The sequence below is a fragment of the Homalodisca vitripennis genome, chromosome 3 (assembly GCF_021130785.1).
Source record: "Homalodisca vitripennis isolate AUS2020 chromosome 3, UT_GWSS_2.1, whole genome shotgun sequence".
Classification (NCBI taxonomy): Eukaryota; Metazoa; Arthropoda; class Insecta; order Hemiptera; family Cicadellidae; genus Homalodisca; species Homalodisca vitripennis.
Genome location: NC_060209.1, coordinates 39,125,029 through 39,145,110, shown reverse-complemented (window position 1 = coordinate 39,145,110; position 20,082 = coordinate 39,125,029). Strand labels below are relative to the sequence as shown.

The 20,082-nt window shown below is 30.7% G+C and overlaps 1 protein-coding gene across 1 annotated transcript in view; it reads left to right on the top strand.

The window, feature by feature from the left end:
• Positions 1-20,082, top strand: part of LOC124356824 (blastoderm-specific protein 25D) — a 58,564-nt gene that overhangs the window by 22,161 nt on the left and 16,321 nt on the right. The window contains exons 12-14 of the mRNA XM_046808058.1: positions 134-300; positions 7,230-7,333; positions 10,026-10,139. Coding sequence (XP_046664014.1) covers positions 134-300; positions 7,230-7,333; positions 10,026-10,139 — 385 coding nt within the window. The remainder of the gene's footprint in view (positions 1-133; positions 301-7,229; positions 7,334-10,025; positions 10,140-20,082) is intronic.

The window sequence follows — 20,082 nt, the reverse complement described above, 5'->3', positions numbered from 1 at the left end:
GCCTTTTACTAATCTTAACTTTAGGGACATGTGAAACACATATAAATCCTTGTCCAATCCTCATTATTCCTCCAATCGGAGATGGTTGCTATGACTGTGAAACCTGTTCCATGTATGTTGTGTGATGTTGCAGACAGAACAGCAGTGAGGGGGGCCTGGGTAGTGGAACCAAGCGGAGAGGCAACTCTCCTCTGGCCCTACCACCTGAGCACTCGTGGGACGAGGAGAGTCCTCGACTGGGCAAGGTCAGGCGCTACTGCACAGACACTGATCTGTCACTTGATAGTGTGCCTATAGAAGGTACGTACGTGTTCACGTGTACTCGTAAGCACAAGTTTGTTTTTGAAATCCAAATTACAAATTTGGAAGTTTAGAGTTGTTTTGAGGAGTGTTTGAATCCTGGTTTATATTGCAGTTGTACCCCCTTGGCCTGGGTATTTTCCTAAGAAATAGTAGTTTTTAGCATTATAATGAAATAACATTTCTTCTTCATTATGATCACATTCACGAAAGTCGGAAATCTAATTTTTATAAAGACATTTTATTAAGTCTTGATCCAGAACTCATTTCTGAGATGCTGCCATAGTTGATTGTTTACAAACAGTCAACAGCTGGTTAAGTCTCGAAATGTTAACTCATGCCAAAGCTACCATGAAGAACCCAACTACATTAAGAAAATACTAGACACCTCACTAACAATTCCAAATTTGACTTACTCCATTATTTCATAGAGTATCAAGTCTATACTGATTTTACCAATCACTTATTTCAGGACACGCCGGCGTGCTAATCAGTGAGTTAATACACATGACGTGTTAACATATCCTCAGGACTCAAAGGATTAAGATTCTTAGTGCATCAAATAGAAGTGTCATACTGTTGGCAAATTCAACCTAAAAATGCTTAAATTCTAATAGTTAAGAGAGAAACATGAAACTACTTATTTGAAGAAGTTTTAAAATATTTGTTGGAGTTTTTTCATTAAAGAGTGGGTAATTACATTATAAAAAAAAATTTCCAAATGTAAAAAAATTACACAAATATTTCAAAATAAGCATCTTGTATTAAACTTTGAGCGTTATATAAAATATCTCAGTGGTGAAATGAAAAAAATGAAATGAAAAATGTCTTTATTGAATACAAAGAAAAACATTCATTCCCAGGCGAGGTTAGGGCTCTGAGTGAAATGGAGTTCTTGCGTACGGTTTTCTGTGTGAGGTTGGGCATTGTCTTGCAAAAGTAGAATTTATGGTAGTCTAGCTTCTGTGAAACAATTTCAAACAATAAACTCCTTGAAACTTGTTGAAAACATAGAGAAATCTGTTATTATGAAACTGCAGTTTTCATGAATCTTTTCGTCAACTTTGGTGACCAGATCGTCACTCAACAATGCTCGGATATCCACTCTTCTTTTGATCATGAATGTTTGTTCTGCCATTTTTAAATGGAATGCACCACTTCCTGATAGAATTTTTAGTCATTACGTTGTTCCTGTACACTTCACACAGTTCCTGAAAAATTTCTATTGGTTTGAGTTTTATGCCAACAAAAAATGGAATAACAGAACGCACTTCAGAACTGGCAGGACTTTCAATTGCAGCACACATTTCAAATTTGAATATAAAAAAATGGGTAGCGTGGAGATGTTCCTGTTGCCACAGCTGGAGGCTGAATGAGATGCCGAACACGAGCACACAAATATATACGCTATTGTCGCACGAACGGCGCTGTTAGGTGGAAACGTTCCTTACTTTCTGAATAGCCCTCTCTGAAAATTCCTAAATCACCAACAAGAGAAAATGAGTGGGGGACCTCAATTCCTTAGTTATTGGTGTAAGATAGTTGTTTTTATTTTTAATCATGAGTTATCATAGTTAACTCACAGTGAATTAACTCTCCTGATCGGCCCTTAAATAGTTGCTCACACCATCAATTTTGCCACCATAACCAGTGGAATATCTCGCTGAGTATTTGTGGTGATCTAACACAGTCAACTGATTTAGATCTATCTAAACTTACATACTGAGACTAGAATAAAGATTACAAACTGAAGCAAAGTGAGATCAAAGACAGACCGAAGAGTGAGCCTTGCACTTCGGACTTGCATTGTGGTGATGATAATATATACCAATGGTGTAATTTACTCTTCTGTTTCTGAATTCAGTTTGTGGCTTTCCTGGTTGATTTCAATTATTGGAATACTTACAAAATCTAGCTCCTGTAACTTCTGAGAGTTACCCTAACAGTTGAGTTTTTTTTAAACGTTTCAAATTAATTACATTTATTTACTTAAATATTTAAATTAATCTCAGTTTGATTAAGTGTTTCAATTAAATGAAATTTATTATCAAACCATTACTAATTTACTATTTTAAACATTCTCTCAAGACAGCCTCAGTCAGTACGTTCAAATTCCCATTCTCTGATCATGATGGCATCACTGTCAACATTAGGATGAAAAAATAGAACATTTACTAAAAAACGATTACAATAATTCTAGAACTGACTATCCCATTAAATTGTTTATCCCTCAATGTGATTTTGAAAATCTGTCTTCAAAGCTAGCTACTTATGACTGGAAAAATTTAATATATCTAACTAAATTCAATGGTGCGGAATACATGTATGAGTCTCTGTTCACTGTTATCATTAACAATATAAATTTTTTTAAAGTATTAAAAAAATTAAAACCGAAACAATTATCCAAAAAAAAAAAAGAATAAAATGTGGTATACTGACAATTTAAGGAAAATGAAAGAAAAATTATTGTTTCTTAGTGACTTGATAAAGGGCATCTTAATCAAAATGTTTCCTTAACCCATTGGAGACTGAGATTTTAACGCTATTGTGACAACCCAGGACTGAGTTTTTTTTTGTTTAAAAAAACGTTTTAATAGTTTTTTTTTTTTCAGTTATGGTGGTATAACTTACCTGTAAAAAGTTTTTTTTTGTGGAATTCATGTGTGGTATATATTTACAAATAATTACAAATACATTTTTACTTTTTTTAGTATTTATTTACTGTATGAAAAATTTCAAAACAGTTCTCCAAATGTAAAGGAACTTTACATTTTTTACATTGGTAAATTGTTTCTGATCGCCTTCCGTGATCATAACACACTTTACATCTTTTGGATGGTCTAGCTTTGTTTGTTGGAGGAATTTTTTCAATGAAATGTCCCCATTGTTTACATTGTAGCCTCATTGGTTGGTCTAGTGAAGGCCTCCCTCCTGTAGGCCTATCAGGAAGCTGAACTGTTGATAGTAACTGGTCAACAATGTTTTAGCCTAAATTCTGAAAGATGAATTTTCTTTTTAGTGACCAAGTTGTGTACAATACTAACATTACATAATGCAATATCAAAAAGGTAAAAAAATATTTTTTTGTACCCTTTGGCACTCCTACGCATTACTGGAAAGGAGGAAAGTTTTTTGGTCCTGCTTGTCTACCCCACACATATACTTGTTGTAATCTACAACAACATTTTGGTTTGAGGCTTTACTACTGGATTTTGTTTTCCTACTTTCTCGCTGAGAAGTTACTTCTTGGAAATCTGGTCTCTCGTGGTATGTTGAAAGCATTGTCACATCCTTCCTATCTTTCCATTTCAGACACAACATGTTATTACTTGAGCGAAATGTTATTTTCTCCTTTCTTCAGTTTTTCTTTTTTTATTTCCTGGGAACATTTTTTCTATTGGCTCTCAATGTACCAATGCAATAAGTATCTCTGTTTAGGAGCTCCAAAAAAAGGTTTGGCGATGAATACCAATTGTCCATAAACATAAGTCAACCTTCACCAACTAAGTCTTCTGTCATTGTCCAAAACAACTTGTTCACTAACTAGCATTGTAGTGTCATTGGTAATTTCCTTCCCAGTGTATATCTTTGAAATTGTAGCAGTACCCTGTTACAGAATCACATAACCTTATAAATCTTAATTCCAAACCTAGCCCTTTTTGAAGGGTTGAATTGGATGTAGGCTAACCTTCCTCGGAAGGACATCAAACTTTCGTCAATACAACAAAACTTTCCAGGTTTGAATACCCTTTTGAATGATGACAAAAGTAATTCAACAACTGGTCGGATTTTCCTTAGTTTGTCAGTTTGCAGAAGTGAGGATGAAAAGTGTAAGTATCTAGAAATAGATTTGAATCTGTCGCGTGACATAACCTCACTATAGATAGGACAATGAATTATTTGTGTCTGCGAGACCAATAGTCAGTTACTTTTTGTTTTGGGTTTTGTGACATCAAAACAACAAGGCTAAAGTAAGCCTTCATTTCATCCTTGGTTACATCAGTCCAATTATTATTAGGCCTAACATCACCTCCACCAAGAATTTTCTCCCTAGCATACTTGTTAGTTTCACTTACACAACTTTATCCCAGAACTCATTGGTTAGAAATTGATTCAATACATCTAGCTCTGTACAATCAGCATTCAATTGCCTGGAAACAATTGGATTTATACCTGAATTTCCAGTAAAGTTGATTTGCCTTACTGTGTTTGTGTCATTTGTCCAGGTCCAAGTTTGGAGGTTAGGCCTATTGTCATTGTCGTCATCGTCATCACTACTATCACTTCGCCCGTCATTGTCACTGATTTCATCATTATCGTCATTGATATTCACAGTTTCGCCATCTAAATCACCACTATCACTATCACTTTCATTCAGTACATTATCCACATACGCAGATAACTCCGACGAACGGAGAAAAACACTTCATCGCGAGACGCCATGTTGCTCGACCTGATCGCTGTTCTATTGCAAACAGTTACGGTATTCAGGTTTATGTTCGGTTTTTGCATTCAGTTTCTTGTATTCGGATGTTAGATACCGAATAATACGATTCAACTATCGATCGCTTGTTGGTGAACGGAATAACCATACAAATAACCGAGAATTATATCGATTGAACAAAATCCCAAAATTCATGACGGACACTGTCCGTCATCCGTCTTTACGCGCTGTATACATGATGACGGGCAATATACGTCATCCGTCGCCAATGGGTTAAGAGATAGGTATAATGAATTAAAATATCAGTATAAAAAAGTCCATCAAAGAAGCAAAACTAGCTAGTAATGTAAATTATATAGAGCAAAGTAGTAATAAATGCAAATCGGCTTGGCATATTATAAAAAATAATAATGTTCAAGTTAATAATTTCAAAACCAACATTGATCCTGATACTTTCAATCAATAATTATTTTTGTAAATTCTGTAAATGAAGTTAAACGAAACATAAAATCATCTGTAAATAATGTTCAAAGTCATGAGTTGCTGCCAGCTATTGTGTCCAACCAGTACTTTTCTTGGAAAAATATAACTCCAGAGAACGTTTTGAAAGCCATTAAAAAAATGAAAAATTCTGACAGCTTTAATTTTTACGATATGTCAAATAACTTATTAAAAAAAATAGCTTTAAGTTTGGTAAATCCTCTAGCAACCTGTATCAACCAATTACTAAAAGAGGGGGTGTTTCTTAGACAACTTAAAGTTTCCAGAATTTTGCCCAATATATAAAAAGGGTCCGAAGGATGAGCCTGGAGCTATCGTCCCATTTCTGTTGTTCCAGTCCTATCAAAACTGATTGAAACGCTGGTCTACGAACAGATTGTTGATTTCTTGGAGAGCAATTATCTTTTAAATGCATCTCAATTTGGTTTTAGAAAGACTAAATCTACTGTTGATGCAATAGATGATTTGATTAGACAAATTAATCAGGTATTTGAAAATAAGGCTTTTGCTCAGGTCACCTTCTGTGACCTGAGCAAAGCCCTTTGATTGTGTTAACCACTGTGATCTTATCACAAAGCTAAATTATTACGGGTTTTCAGATCCTACATTGAAATTTTTTCAAGTCCTTATTTACATGATCGACAACAGATAGTTACCATCAATGGGGTAAGGTCCAAGGACATTACAGTAAAATATGGTGTCCCACAGGGCTCTGTCCTTGGACCACTTCTATTTTAAATCAGTATAAATTATCTACCTTTCTCAGTGACAGCTAAAACAATACTTTACGCTGATGATACAACTTTTATTAACATTGCAAATAACATTGGAGAACTCTCAAAATTTTCAGATGAAACCTTAATATAGGTGCTTCCCAGTGGTTTTCGATCTAATGGATTTCTAATTAAATGAAAGAAAAGACACAAAAATATAATTTTTTAGCTTGAAACCTTATTTGGCCCCTCTTGATAACAGTTTTAGCTCCAATTGTAAAATTTTTTAGGAATGTATATAGATAACCAACTAAACTGGAACCAACATTACAGAATATATAAGCAAGAGGCTTTCTAGAGTTATTTACCTGTTAGGTTTGCCTTAGGAGTGCTGTTCCTAAAAACTATGTGAGGACTGCCTATTTTGCGTATTTCCAAGCAGTTTTTCGATATGGTTTGATATTTTGGGGCAACTGCTCAGGAACTGAAGACATCTTAATTCTTCAAAAAAAAAGCTATTAAGAGTAATGACTAATTCTCAACCGCTTGGGAACATTGTAAACCACTTTTTATTCTGTTAGAGATTCAAACGGTTATCAATCTATATATATTTGATTTAATTAACTATATTCTAAAAAATCCAAAAATTTTTAAAATTTAATAACGAAATTCATTCATACAATACTAGAACTAAAAAACAATGCTGCAATTGGTTATCACCGCCTCAGTAAAACCTTAAATAGTCACATGGTAAACATCGCTGAAAATCTATAATTTTTTGGAACCTCTGGTAAATAAGTATCCACATAAAACCTTCACTAAGCTTTTTTATAGTTGGCTTTTGAAACACCCTTTCTATAGTTTAGACAAGTTTTTAGAATTAAAAACATTACATTTTTAGATATATAATAATTTTTATATGTAAATTTTGACAATTGTTTATTTACTATTTAATTTATATATCTAGGCCTAGTTTATTTTAAAATTAACCTTCACTGACTAAATTTATGCTACTTAAAGCACTTGTTTTTTCTTTTTTTGTATATTAGTTTAAGTTTAAATTATTTTGATAAAATTGTTTTATTTTGACCATGCCCCTAGGCTGCAATATGACATTGTCAATGATTGTAAGAATTCGAACGACAAATAAAGATTTTATTCATTTATACTTTTACTGGCATAACTAAGAAACCAAAATTCAACATAACCTACTAAACTAAGAAACCTGTTATAAAGGAATGTGGGCTGTGAGAGATGTGACTTGTGTGCAGGTCTCGCTATTGGGCGTTCTTTGCGTCACAGCGAGAGTGGGCTGGAGGCTGATCTTGACACTCTGGACAACTCACTCACCCTCTCCTCCCCGTCTGTGGATAAGGTGACACTTTTAACATTGACTACCATTAATTTACTGTTTGTAATATTGTTTTCAATCCCTTATGAAAAGTCACTAGAAAATTGTTTCAGATTCTTGTTAAAAAAAAGGCAGTTTAATATTAAAAAGGTTTATAATTTGGTTTATTGTTTGATTATTCAATTTGAATTGTTTCTTTCATTATTTTAACTATAGCAAAATACTTGAAAAATCATATGAAAAATCCTACATACGTTAATATACATTTAACAAACTGGAAATTAACTCTGGAAATATAATTGGTTTTCTTAATAATACGGGGTGTTACAAAAAGGACTTTACCGCTTTGAAAATGTATATAAATATATTCAAAAAAGGTACAGTGCTGTTTTTACTGTTGTTTTAAAGGAAAACACATAAAGATTTTTTTACCTTAAATTAAAGATGTTCTATGTGGCTCTGTTGGTTATCCTATAGACATCCCATCGGTAGTCAATTTATTCCCAAACTCGCACTAGCATTGCAGGTGTAACTTGCTCAGCGGTAGTGTAGATTCTTGCCCTAAGTTTTGGTAGAGTGGCGGGCGAAGGAGGTAGATACATCATATCCTTGATGAAGCCCCAGAAGAAAAAGTCTAGCGTTGTCAGGTCTGCGGAGTGGTGGAGCAATGTAACTGGCACAGCACGGCCAATCCATTGACCTGGAAAGTCGTCATTCAGAAATTCTCGGATGTCAGTCAGACAGTATGATGGTGCACCATCTTGCATAAACGTTTTGTTCTCGTTCATCTTCATCGATCCGTGGTATCAAAAATTGTTGCAACATATCCAACCACACTATCCTGTTAATGGTTCTCCCTTGGATAAAAAAAGATGCCGTACATTTTCTTCTTGCTCAACGCATAAAACACATTCACATTAGGGCTATCACGAGCATGTTGCAATTTTTCATGTGGATTTTCATTACCCCAAATCCTACAATGATGTGTGTTAACTTTGCCACTTAAGTGAAAAGTTGACTTGCAGAACAAATTATGCTGTCCAAGATATGTTCATCATCATCATCTAATTGACACACATAACATATCCACACAGAAGTTCATCCATGCAATCTTATCAGTATCTTTAATGCCTTGTAAAAGTGATAATCTGTATGGTCTCAAATGTAAACATTTTCTCAACACACGCAAAACCATTGTATGTGGGACTTGTAGCTCACAAAATGCATGCCGGGTCGATTTCAAAGGGCTGTTGACAAAAATTTATTTCACTTGCTCAACAACTTCATCAGATGTACTTCGACAACCTGATGATTTCATATGTTTTACTGAGCACCCTTTTACAAAATATTTTTTATGCCACTCATAAATTGTAGGCCTACTAGGAAGATCTTTAGTGTGCTTGGTACAAAAATTACGCTAAACTGTTGTCGACTGTGATCCTTCAAACCAAAACACACAGCTCCAGTCCAGTAATGGCAGCCATCTTTAACGTAACTGCCGCTAGCGCTTGTTGAGCGAAATTCTGCACGACATGAACTCATGAACAACGAGCTACATGAGTCAAAACTTGATGTTTCCCTTTAAAATAATACTAAAACCAGCACTGTATCTTATTTTGAATGAATTTGTATGAATTTTCAAAGTTGTAAAGTCCTTTTTAAAACACCTTTTATATACATATAATAATAAACTAGTAATTATATTTGATGACACAAAAATATGTACTTGGTTCCATTGGTCCGTAGGAAAAATCAGGAACCAACACAAAAATATTGGTTCCTCAATCTTAGATTAACAGAGTTGATTGACTAATCATATAGAGCAAAGATATGTGATGATTATTTTATAGATTTTTATTGATACTAAGTTTTTAGTTGGTAAAGCTGCCTAATACTACCGTCTTATTACTTCTTGTAAATAGCTTATTAAGAATTACTTCTTATAAATTTAATTGAGTCATTATATCAAAGAAACATTTAGGAGTAGTCAAAGACATTATAGAAAAGTGGAAAAAATAAAGACATTTTTGAAAGTTGCAATATGGTGCTGTGCGCAATGCACATGCTTGACATAAATAAATTACTTACCCTGGCTCAACATTGAAAATACATCAAGGAACTATGATAAATTTACAAATATGAATTCAGTCCAAAAATAATAGAAGTCAAAATGAAAATTATGTTTATTCATTAAGTAACAATTTATAATGTGTACATAGAATACTGCAACTGAAGTATATCTAGAAGAATATAGTAGTGTTATATTAAGCTATTATATAACATCAAGATGAGGTGTGCTGAGGTTCCAAGCTTGGATTGCACCATGTACCTTTGATTGTTCTTTTCCATGTACCTTTCAAGTATTTTCTACCTGATCCTCTCACTCCACAGAGGGCAATTTGGCACTTACATTTTTTGTGTCTCAATTTATAGCATTGGATGAGTTCTAAGTAATGTAATCATCTGTTGATTGGATCGTAGTATTTTTCATCACTTCATCCAAGTCAGCACAACTTAAATAGCAAAAAGATAAAAGTTTGCTGGTGTCAGGTTATTGGAATGGAGAATTGACACATTGGGTTTGATAAGTGCTGTCCCATAAAGCAAAGCAACTTCTACGTCTCTCATTGTTTTAATGCTTTTACTGATAAAAAATGTGGAAGAATATTCTTAATCAAGACAAAAGATCCTGTGACCAATTTCACATTTTTTACAGGTGACATTTAATATTGGTGGTTGTGAAGAAGCTTACATAGCCGAGATTGCGAAACTTCAAGCCTCTATCGCAGAGTTACAGCAGTCCAATGAGGAGTACAAGAAGAGATTGGCGGTAAATAATAATCTCTGAGTCCACAACCAAAATACACTCTGGCTTTTACAGTAGTAAATTATAGGTCTTCAAGTATTAACAACGAAAGTAAGAATGAATTTATGTAAAATTACTTTTATCTGAAAGATATATTTGTTGAAATATTTTGTTTATACTTTTTTTAGTAAAAATGTACAGTAGTGTAAAGAATATTTATATACACTCAGCTAAATATCTTTAAAAATTCTGTAGAGCAGGCCTCATTTAAATAGTGATTTATAAATATCTATTACTAAATAATTACTAATTATATTTTTAATGCTGATTCATTTCTTTTTAGACCTTTAAGAAAAAATGTCATCTTTATTGTTAAAAGCCAGAGTCTATTCAGAAAAATATATTTTATTTTATAAAGTCTATTTCTAAACATTTTAAATCACTGTAGTGACAATACACATTTATTTCCTGTATTTTACTATAGTTTTTACAGATCTTTTATTAGTTAAACCGTTTTATTTATTGCTTGGTTGTTGATTATTTTATAGTGATTTCAATTATATTTCTTAGTTAATAACTACAAGTACAAAGAGATATTTACATATGTACCAGTTTGCAATGTGATTTTTCATATAGAATGCCAGGATCTATTATTAGTTTGTTTCATTCATGATTTCATTTCATAACTGTTAAAGTAATTTTATTTGATGTAATAAACCACTTTTAACTGATCCTCTTATGTTACGTAGTACATTATTATTTTACTGCTTTGTTCTGTTGGGTCTAACATTTACTATGCAACTCATCAAGGTTTGTAATTTAGAAGGGTGGGTAGCAAGAAATTAATCATCAAAACTTTATTTTACTAAAAAACTCAAACTCCAGTGTTGTCGAATCAATTATTTTATTCAAACACTATTTTTAACGTAAACTTAAACATAAATTAAAAATGTCAAAATTAATATAATAGCTAGACAATTTTAATTTTTTTAACTCTAAAATCAATCAATTTTTTTTACAAAATTTATTTTTAAAAGGCTTTATTTAAGGTGGGCACACATAATATTATGTGTACCCATCTCAGAGTGTTTGAGTTGTCGAGAGATGTTTTCTCACTGAGTTGTATATTATTCCTCAGGTAGGGTTCTTCTCTTTTTGTTTTGAAAATAAATAAATGAGGCATTATTTTTTTAATTTACTTGGACATAAAGAAAGATATTAAAAAACATTTTTACATATTCTTGTTCTATTTTTGTATTATTTTATTTTTGGATGTTGGGTGTGTATTAAGGTGCTGTAGAATAGTGTTTTATTTCCTTTGATATTGTTGTGATTTCAAATATTTATCAACACTATTTTTAATTGCATTATTTTGAGATAGTCAAAATACTACATTATGGGTTGCAAAATTTTATAATTGTTTACAGATATTTTTAGACATAATTTTTTCACCTTTGACAGTAGTTTCATTCACTTCTTGTGTATAATTAATCCGATCTTGATTTATAAACAGCAATGTGATGTGTACTTTCATCATGAAAACTTAATTTAATAGGACTGTTAACTCTTGTTAATTATAGCCATTACATTTACTAAGTGTTTTTGCCAGAAGTCATTCATTTCAATTCAAAAAATTTAAATTAATTTCTGCAACTCCTAGCATGCCTCATGTCTGTAAGCTTAACCTACAACTCTTGCTAACTGTGTTGTTATTTTGTTGAGTGTGGTTCTTAGTTGTATTGCTGATTATGTTATTATTATATGAGTTCTATAAATATGTTATTTTATGTCATAAAACCGCAAGAAAAGTAGATTAAAAGATGTTTTGTTTTATGCTCAATAAGGTAATCCTGTATTATTTATAACAGACAATACTAAATTATAAATAACTAAAAAAATACAGTATTTCAAATATTTTCTTGTTTAAACCTCCAAGTGATGTTATAGCACTGTGCAACATGCTTTTAGCATCATATTATGGCTGAAGGTAGTTTCAATAAATTCATAGTTCGTATACAAATTTATAAAAAGGCCTTACTACTTTTTTTATTAAAATTTGAAGCGCTATTTAGAAAGTTCTGAAAAAACCAATAACGGTCAGTTGATTCAATTAGATTTCGCATGCTTTACTTCGTTTCATTCGAGGCTAAATGACTTGTGATAATGATGCATATATTTTATTGTGTGTATTATTTTCTTTATATTTTTGTTATTGTAACAGGCATCTAGTTTTTTGTGCTCATATTTTAATCAAGTTGGTTTGAAAGTAGTTTATTTTGAAATAATGCCTTTTGTCTTAAGTACTTTTTGATGTAGTCTACATCATTAATTTATACATTTAGGCCAACAGGCCTTTGTTACCATTTTTGACATTTTAAAATTTAATTTTTGTTATATATACTGTTTGTGTGACATTTTTCACATTTAAAATTAAATTTCCTACAGTTTATGTATTTTGACTTCTTTATTTCGAAAGATAATACGCATATAATATCTTAATAGAGGTATTATGTAATATATATTATAATACATAATATTATATAACTCAGCTATTAGATAAAAAATTACAATGTTTTTCTTTGTGTTTTAGAGCATGTTTTTATGAAAAATTTGATATAATACATAATAATAAATTATTTGAGAACAATTTATATAAAAAAGTTACATTTAATTAACCCTTCAACGCGTTATTTTTTTTTCATGGTCATACTCCCTCCTGCGTTGATTTTTCTGGCGGTTTTTTAGAGATTTTGTGTTTTATAAATAATATAAGCAAATTACCCAAGTTTATAATTATTTTATTATACTTCTATGTTGTTAGTGTTTAAAATTAGCCAAATTAAACAAAATTAACCTACTTTAGGTTAATTTCCCTAAAAGCTAGCTAACCTACAAACCATCCCCAACTCATGTTTATAAAACACAACAAATTGTTCCTGTCAAAACGGGATTTCCTTCTTCAAAACAATATAGTTAGCTTGTAAAACTAATAATAATAACTAAACAAAGGAACGTAAAACACACAAAAATATGTCAGTTGAACATAACCATCACACTAACAATGACTGTAAACAACAACAAACGTAAGCTGACAAACGATCGGCTGCACGGCAATGACGTCGTCTTGAATGCAGCTGATTTCTCAGATATTTTTTCTAAAGATCGATTTTTCGAGATATCGACTCAATTAATCGAAAGTTTGAATCTTCTCCTTTCGATTGGTATACATTTTTCATTGAAAACATTCGATAGTCGTCTGTTACAGCTACAAAAATAACCGACTACTCCATGACGTACTCAGTACGGCAAAACGCGATCTCAAGTAAAAGTGTCATGACGTACCTAGTACGGCAAAACGCGTTGAAGGGTTAAGTAAAATAATATGTTTAAAAATGGCCAGCACTTAAAAGTGGGTTATATATTTTTATTAAGGCACTTGGAGGGTTAATTTAATTTGAAAAACTGAATGGCTTGCACCATTTTCTGTGTTAGTAAAATCGTTTGTCTTGGATAATGCTCATGTATACTTTTAATTCAATTTCAATTGTTATATCTAGAACTGATTATGTCCAAATACATTCTTAGGGTGTCCTAATGTAATACCATTACAATTCTAATGGTAATAGTGGCCACTATATACAAATACTGTTTACAATGTGTTTACTTAAGAGTTGGCTTTACTAGTGGCCATCTTGATTTAGCCCCATAAGAACAATGTTAATTATGGGATCTCATGGGCTTATGGAACCTTAGTTTTAGTTGTATAATTATAGGAAATATCTCATTTTAAAGATATAACTAATATGCATCCAAGTGCTTTTTAGTTTTTTTAAAACATTTTATCTGTATTCATAAAAATATCTCAACATATTGTTGTACTTTTTTTGCTTAAATATTCAAAAATTGTTCGTTTTACAGAAGAACTAAAAAGCACTTGGTTGCATATTAGCTATATCTTTAAAATGAGACATTTCCCATAATTATATGACTAATGGTCTATAAGCCCATGAGGTTTAACATTGTTCTTATGGGAAAACAACTCAAGGTCGTTTCTCTACAGCCAGCTGTTTAATTGTTAATGTTTTCTCATATATTTGTCTTTACATAATGAATGGATGGACTCAATAACAAATATTACCACAAACCCAAGAATTCGTGTAACAATTAAAAATAAAATATTTTAAAATTATTGTTTTCTAAATTGATTTTTTAAATGTAATCTGAAAATTTATATGAGTTTTAAATATGAATTATGATACAGGAAATTTTTTAAAAGGCTTCAGGAGTTTAGGAGGTGATTATAATATAAGTATGAGTTGAAATAAGCACATGTTTATCTATTTTACTTTGTTGAGCTTATATTTGTCTGTCTATGGTTTTTACTGTAAAAAAGCATTAATTTGTATTTGATTTAAGTTTTTAACACTATTTTTATGGCTATTTTTTATTTTATCTTTATTTTAGTGCTAACAATATTTTTCTTCAAAAGTATACATAAACATATTCACTTATATTTGATTTCAAAAGATCAATAAAAGACCTTTTCATTCCTTTTTTTAATCCTGTTTCAAGAACTAATGCATCATACACTTTACATAATGTTTTATCTTTTGTTTATATTGCTTGAATCTTTTTTGTTGTCTAGATTCTTGTGAAGTACATATTCATTTGTATATGATTTTAAAAGATCAATAAAAGACCTTTTCCTTTTTTAATCCAGTTCCAACACACTTCACATAATGTTTTATTTTTTGTTTATATTGCTTGAATCTTTTCTGTTTTATAGCTTCTTGTGAAGTTTGGTTTGTTCAGCATCAAGCTAATGCCCATACAGAATTACAATTTTGTATCTCAAAATGAATTTTACTAAACATGACTCATTTATAAATATTTTTTCCTTTTCTGTTTATATATTGAATAAAGAAAAAAAAACATTGACAGTAGTATTTGTTTTTATCAGTGTTAAAAAGTTGTTCTAAATGATCGTGCTCCATATTCATACTTTTGAGTTAAAACTGAGTGAGTGTGCATACTTTGAAAAAGAGTGTAACCAATTGTATTTATAATAGGGTCTATTTTGTGTTTAAGCCTGCATATGCTGAGTATAAAATAATTTTGTAAATTATTCTTTAGTATGGCACCTAATATAATAGTATTATATTAAAACATTGTTTAATGATATTTTTTACGTAAAAGCTTTAAAGCTCTATAATCTAATAAGCTGCAGTAATTAAATTTTTAATACATTTTTATCATACAAAGATAACTCTTTGGATATTCAATCCCTCTAAGACAACACAAATAGCTGATGTATACTAAAAGTGTTGCACTAATTTATTTTCATATATTTAGCTATAATAACAAATTTATTATAAACTTTTGACTATAACAAAAAATTTTGTACTTTTTATGTACTTGAAAATCATATAACGAATGTGGAGTTCAAAAATGTTATGAACATTCAGTACAGGTTTTGATTTTGAACTGCCTGTACCAGACTTGACACAATGTCGATAGGTCACTTGATCAGCCTCCACATGCGCGCTAAATACCAGACTTGACACAATGTCGATAGGTCACTTGATCAGCCTCCACATGCGCGCTAAATACCAGACTTGACACAATGTCAATAGGTCACTTGATCAGCCTCCACATGCGCGCTAAATACCAGACTTGACACAATGTCAATAGGTCACTTGATCAGCCTCCACATGCGCGCTAAATACCAGACTTGACACAATGTCGATAGGTCACTTGATCAGCCTCCACATGCGTGCTAAATAATGAACTGCATGAAATATTTACCTCACCAAGTTTTTTGAATTTAGTTTAGAGTCATTGAATTAGCCTAGACATTTAATGTGAGGTCAAATATTTATCTGTATTGTTATTGTTTTCACTTCTAAAACAATATGTGAGTTTTTCTGATGTAATTGAAATTATATAACAATTGTAATCTCTGTGCAGTATAAGGAATTGTGATTTGATCAAAACAATCGTAAAAATTGAAAATCATCGTATGAGACGAACATTTTTTATTTTATTTTTCCTCTTTACTCTATTACAATAAATAATAATTGGCATTAGCAGAATAGTCATTGTAGGAGGACACATTTTATTTGAACAATATAAATATCCCAATGGTAATTTTAAACTAATACGCATAGGTGCTTATGGTAAATGTCTGCAGTATATTACAAGGCAAGGTTGTTATCAAAGTTGTTACTCTACTCTAATGTTATCTCAAGGCTGATGAGATAAGGTTGCTGGAAAATTTAGTCCCAATGCTGTCACACGAGTCTCAACACGTAGGTTGCTGGTAACATGGGTACATGCCCAAGCTACCTTGTTGCTTACAAGAAAGAAATCTATTTGCAAACATAAATGACCAAGAGTTGTCCTCTTTCTAGCGATTTTCTAGACTAATTTTATAAGTTTGATATATATATATATTACACTTAACTTCAGGTTTTTGGTAATTCCAATATCAAGGAATCTGAGTTAAGTGATACAATTAATTGTCTTACATTTAAACACACATCTCTAGTTAAAGCAGAATATAAAATCGAAAAATTGGAAAAGAAGAACACAAGCGTAATATAAAAATAGCCCCTTCTACATATTGCAAACAAGTTTAAAATGCCAACTGGAGTTGGAAACTGTTTTTAGTATAACCAAAAAAGGAATTATTGTGAAATAACATTTAGTAAATATCATTTGGGAAATAATTAATATATTGCTTTTGTTTGAATAATTTGTAGTAATTTGTAACTTTAGTCTACTACATAAGCGAAGATTTGTTTAAAAATCATAACTTTAAAGAAATTTGTTTTAGTTTGAGAATATTACATATTTTTATTATGTTTTTGTTGTTGCCAATTAACATTTTTTTATATGTATTGCCTATAAAATAAATAAACTTATGAATTCTGTACAAACCAGTCACTTGAGTAAACACATTGACATATTATTTTAGAATGCAGTGGATTAGACTTTATTCAGGTATTTAACCATTTAGTTTATGTAATAAACAAAATATTCTTAATCCAGGAAACTGCAAGTTTTCTCTATTATTATTAGTAAATGGATTTATTAAAAATACACTGATAACTTTATACATATGCAAAAGTAATTTATTAGTTTTAATGCAGGTATGAAATAGTTTTTTAAAATAATAAAGATTTTAAATCGTGATATGAGTAGGCCTAGTTCAGTGGGAGGCCAAGAAGACTGTTAACCCCTAGTATTATTACACTAGATATAATCTAAATAAAAGAAAATTCTCCCTTAAAGGGTTTTTTAATTAATTTTCATTGAAAAGAGTGATAATTTATCAGTATTGTTGTTTTATAGATATTTTTATATAAGCTACTTTGTATCTTTCATAGCTTTATAATTTGGAGCTTAAAGCACAATTTGTATTGAGAAATATATAATTAGTTGTTACTGTATTATTCTTGTTTTATGTAGTGTTTATTATTTGTTCACAAAGTTTGACTGCTTTATTAAGCTTTAATATTATTTATCTTGTATTATTTTTGTTTTTATAGTGCATGCTTTTTTTGCTATGTTTGTGTGTTTTGTATTGTTTGGGAATTAAATGCATGTTTTAACAAAACATTGTTGTTATTATTTCTCATGTTTGTAAAGGAGTTGCAGAAAATAGTTTTTTATGTATAATTTTCAAGTTTTGTTTGGATTACACTTGTGTATTGGTATTATAGCATTTAATTTTAATTTGAATGTCTCTCTTTTGAAACTATGAACTAACCAACAAAATAAAATTGTTTGTTTGATTGCTACCAGTAAAAATTAAGCTACCCCAGACTAATAACTAATTTATTTAAAATGTATTAAACGAACCATTAATTACATTTTATTTAAAATAAAAACATCAATTATATTTTATTAAAAGATCTTATATTTTTATTGTTGTCTGGCAGCTTTTAAACTAATTTTACATTTTGCTTTACATAAAGAAATAATATCAAATGTATGCTTTTAATCTATATTGATAATTTTCAGTTTCTGTATTCATATAAAGCAAAGTTATAAGATACAAAAAATAAGAATGAATGGCTTGTTCTTTGTAAGATAAGAACAAAAATAGATCCGATTATTATAAATTTATTGGTTTTTAATACTCTCTAGTCATTCATTTTTGGCTGAGCCATAACTTTCTTAAACAGAAAATAAAGTATTGTTGACTAAATTATAATACTTTACTACAACGTACAAAGACGTTGTAAATCAATGTTTTTAGGAAAAACTGTGTAGTATGGGGTTATAGTAAGAAGTTAATTTTTTTTATGTTTGCGTGTGCAAGATTTATTCAGTTTAAGTTGTTTTTTAGTAAAAAATTCAACATAAACATTTTTCCCAACCAGGTTTGAACATTAAAAAGTATATGTCACTAATTTACATTACTTTCTTCTTTTTGTTATTGCAATTTATTGTAAAGAATTGCAACACGCTTTTTAATTCTTTTTTTGAAGTTTATTTTTGACGATGGAACGATTTTGAAGGAAACAGAATTTTTCCGGACATTTGCCATCATTCAGTGAAACAAAAAATCAGTATGCAGATCTCGAAACGTAGTGTCACTGATTGTTTGTTTCACTGAACAATGGTAAATGTCCGGATAAAATCCTCTTTCCTTCACACTTTTTAAAAACTACAATGAAAATTTTAAATGCATTTTTTACTGCAACATTTATTTAAAAGTAGTATTTTAATAATGAATAAAAATGTTCTGGGAACACTTAAAAATTAAAATACAGCTAACTTCATGTATTTTCTACCATGGCTGAAAAATAGTGGGAAGCCTCAATAAAAAATTGTGTCATGACCTCTTAAATTGGTATATATGGCATCTAAGAGTTTACGGTTAGAAAATATATCATGTTTATTGTGTTGTCCTTTAGTACATGTTGCAAAAGTAATACTTTGTTTTTATCGTATTCTACTTACTACTAAACTACAACATTTACTAACCTTTTTATAAAGTTGCATGCAGACACTAAATTCATACATTAAACACTTAATAGTATTCACCTTCAAATATACAAGTTACTCCAAGTGCTAAAACCCCCCAGCGATTATCTACGAACTCGCTGACTGAGTTAAATGCAAAATAAGTCAAGTGATGTTTCAGTCAACTAACTTACCCTGTTGATGTAAACTGTTGGAAAGATCCATCTTGCGTAAAATACAGGAAAACCATTGATTTTTATATCCTTCTACAATTTTATTAAAACATTTACATACTATCTGTGTCTTGAGAAGTTTAAATGTTCTGAATAAAAACTCATATCACATTAAATTTAATTGAATGTGCTACAATAAATGTTTCCAATAATAAAATGTCCCCTAAGAGTGGATGGAGCAAAGTAGAACTTATAAAAAATGATTTCTGCTCTCTACAGCCAATACGATTACCACACCGGTGCTATACTTTCGATGAACTCCCTTGCAATATGTGGTGTCGAGAGATAGAATAAGAAACTTTAAATGTGAACAATAAAATATGATATTTTTTAATCATATTTGATACATTTTATTAATACTTCATGAATTTTATAAGTGTCTGTGTTTGATATCAGTGAAAATAAATCTCGGGATCATCTTTAAGTTCCCCAGTGAGGTTCTCACTCTATAAAAGAAAAAAGGTATTATTAGTGTTGAAAGATAATTGAGAAAGAAAAATAAGTTGTGTATTAAACTATCAATTGTAAGAAATAACCAAACGTCTTGTGTCTTCTTATTTTTCTTGTTGTCTTATTTAGTTTTGTGGTTGTAGAAGGTCCCAGATGATAGGTCTTGTGTAAATGGTTAGAAGGCCCAAATGGTTAGGAGCTGTGAATGGTCTATGCTGAGCAGTGAGGTGTTGCTTTTGTACAATTGAAAACTTACAAGATACAGTGTTACTGCAAAGGTCTAAGTCATTTCTTCTTCTGTATCCAAGTTG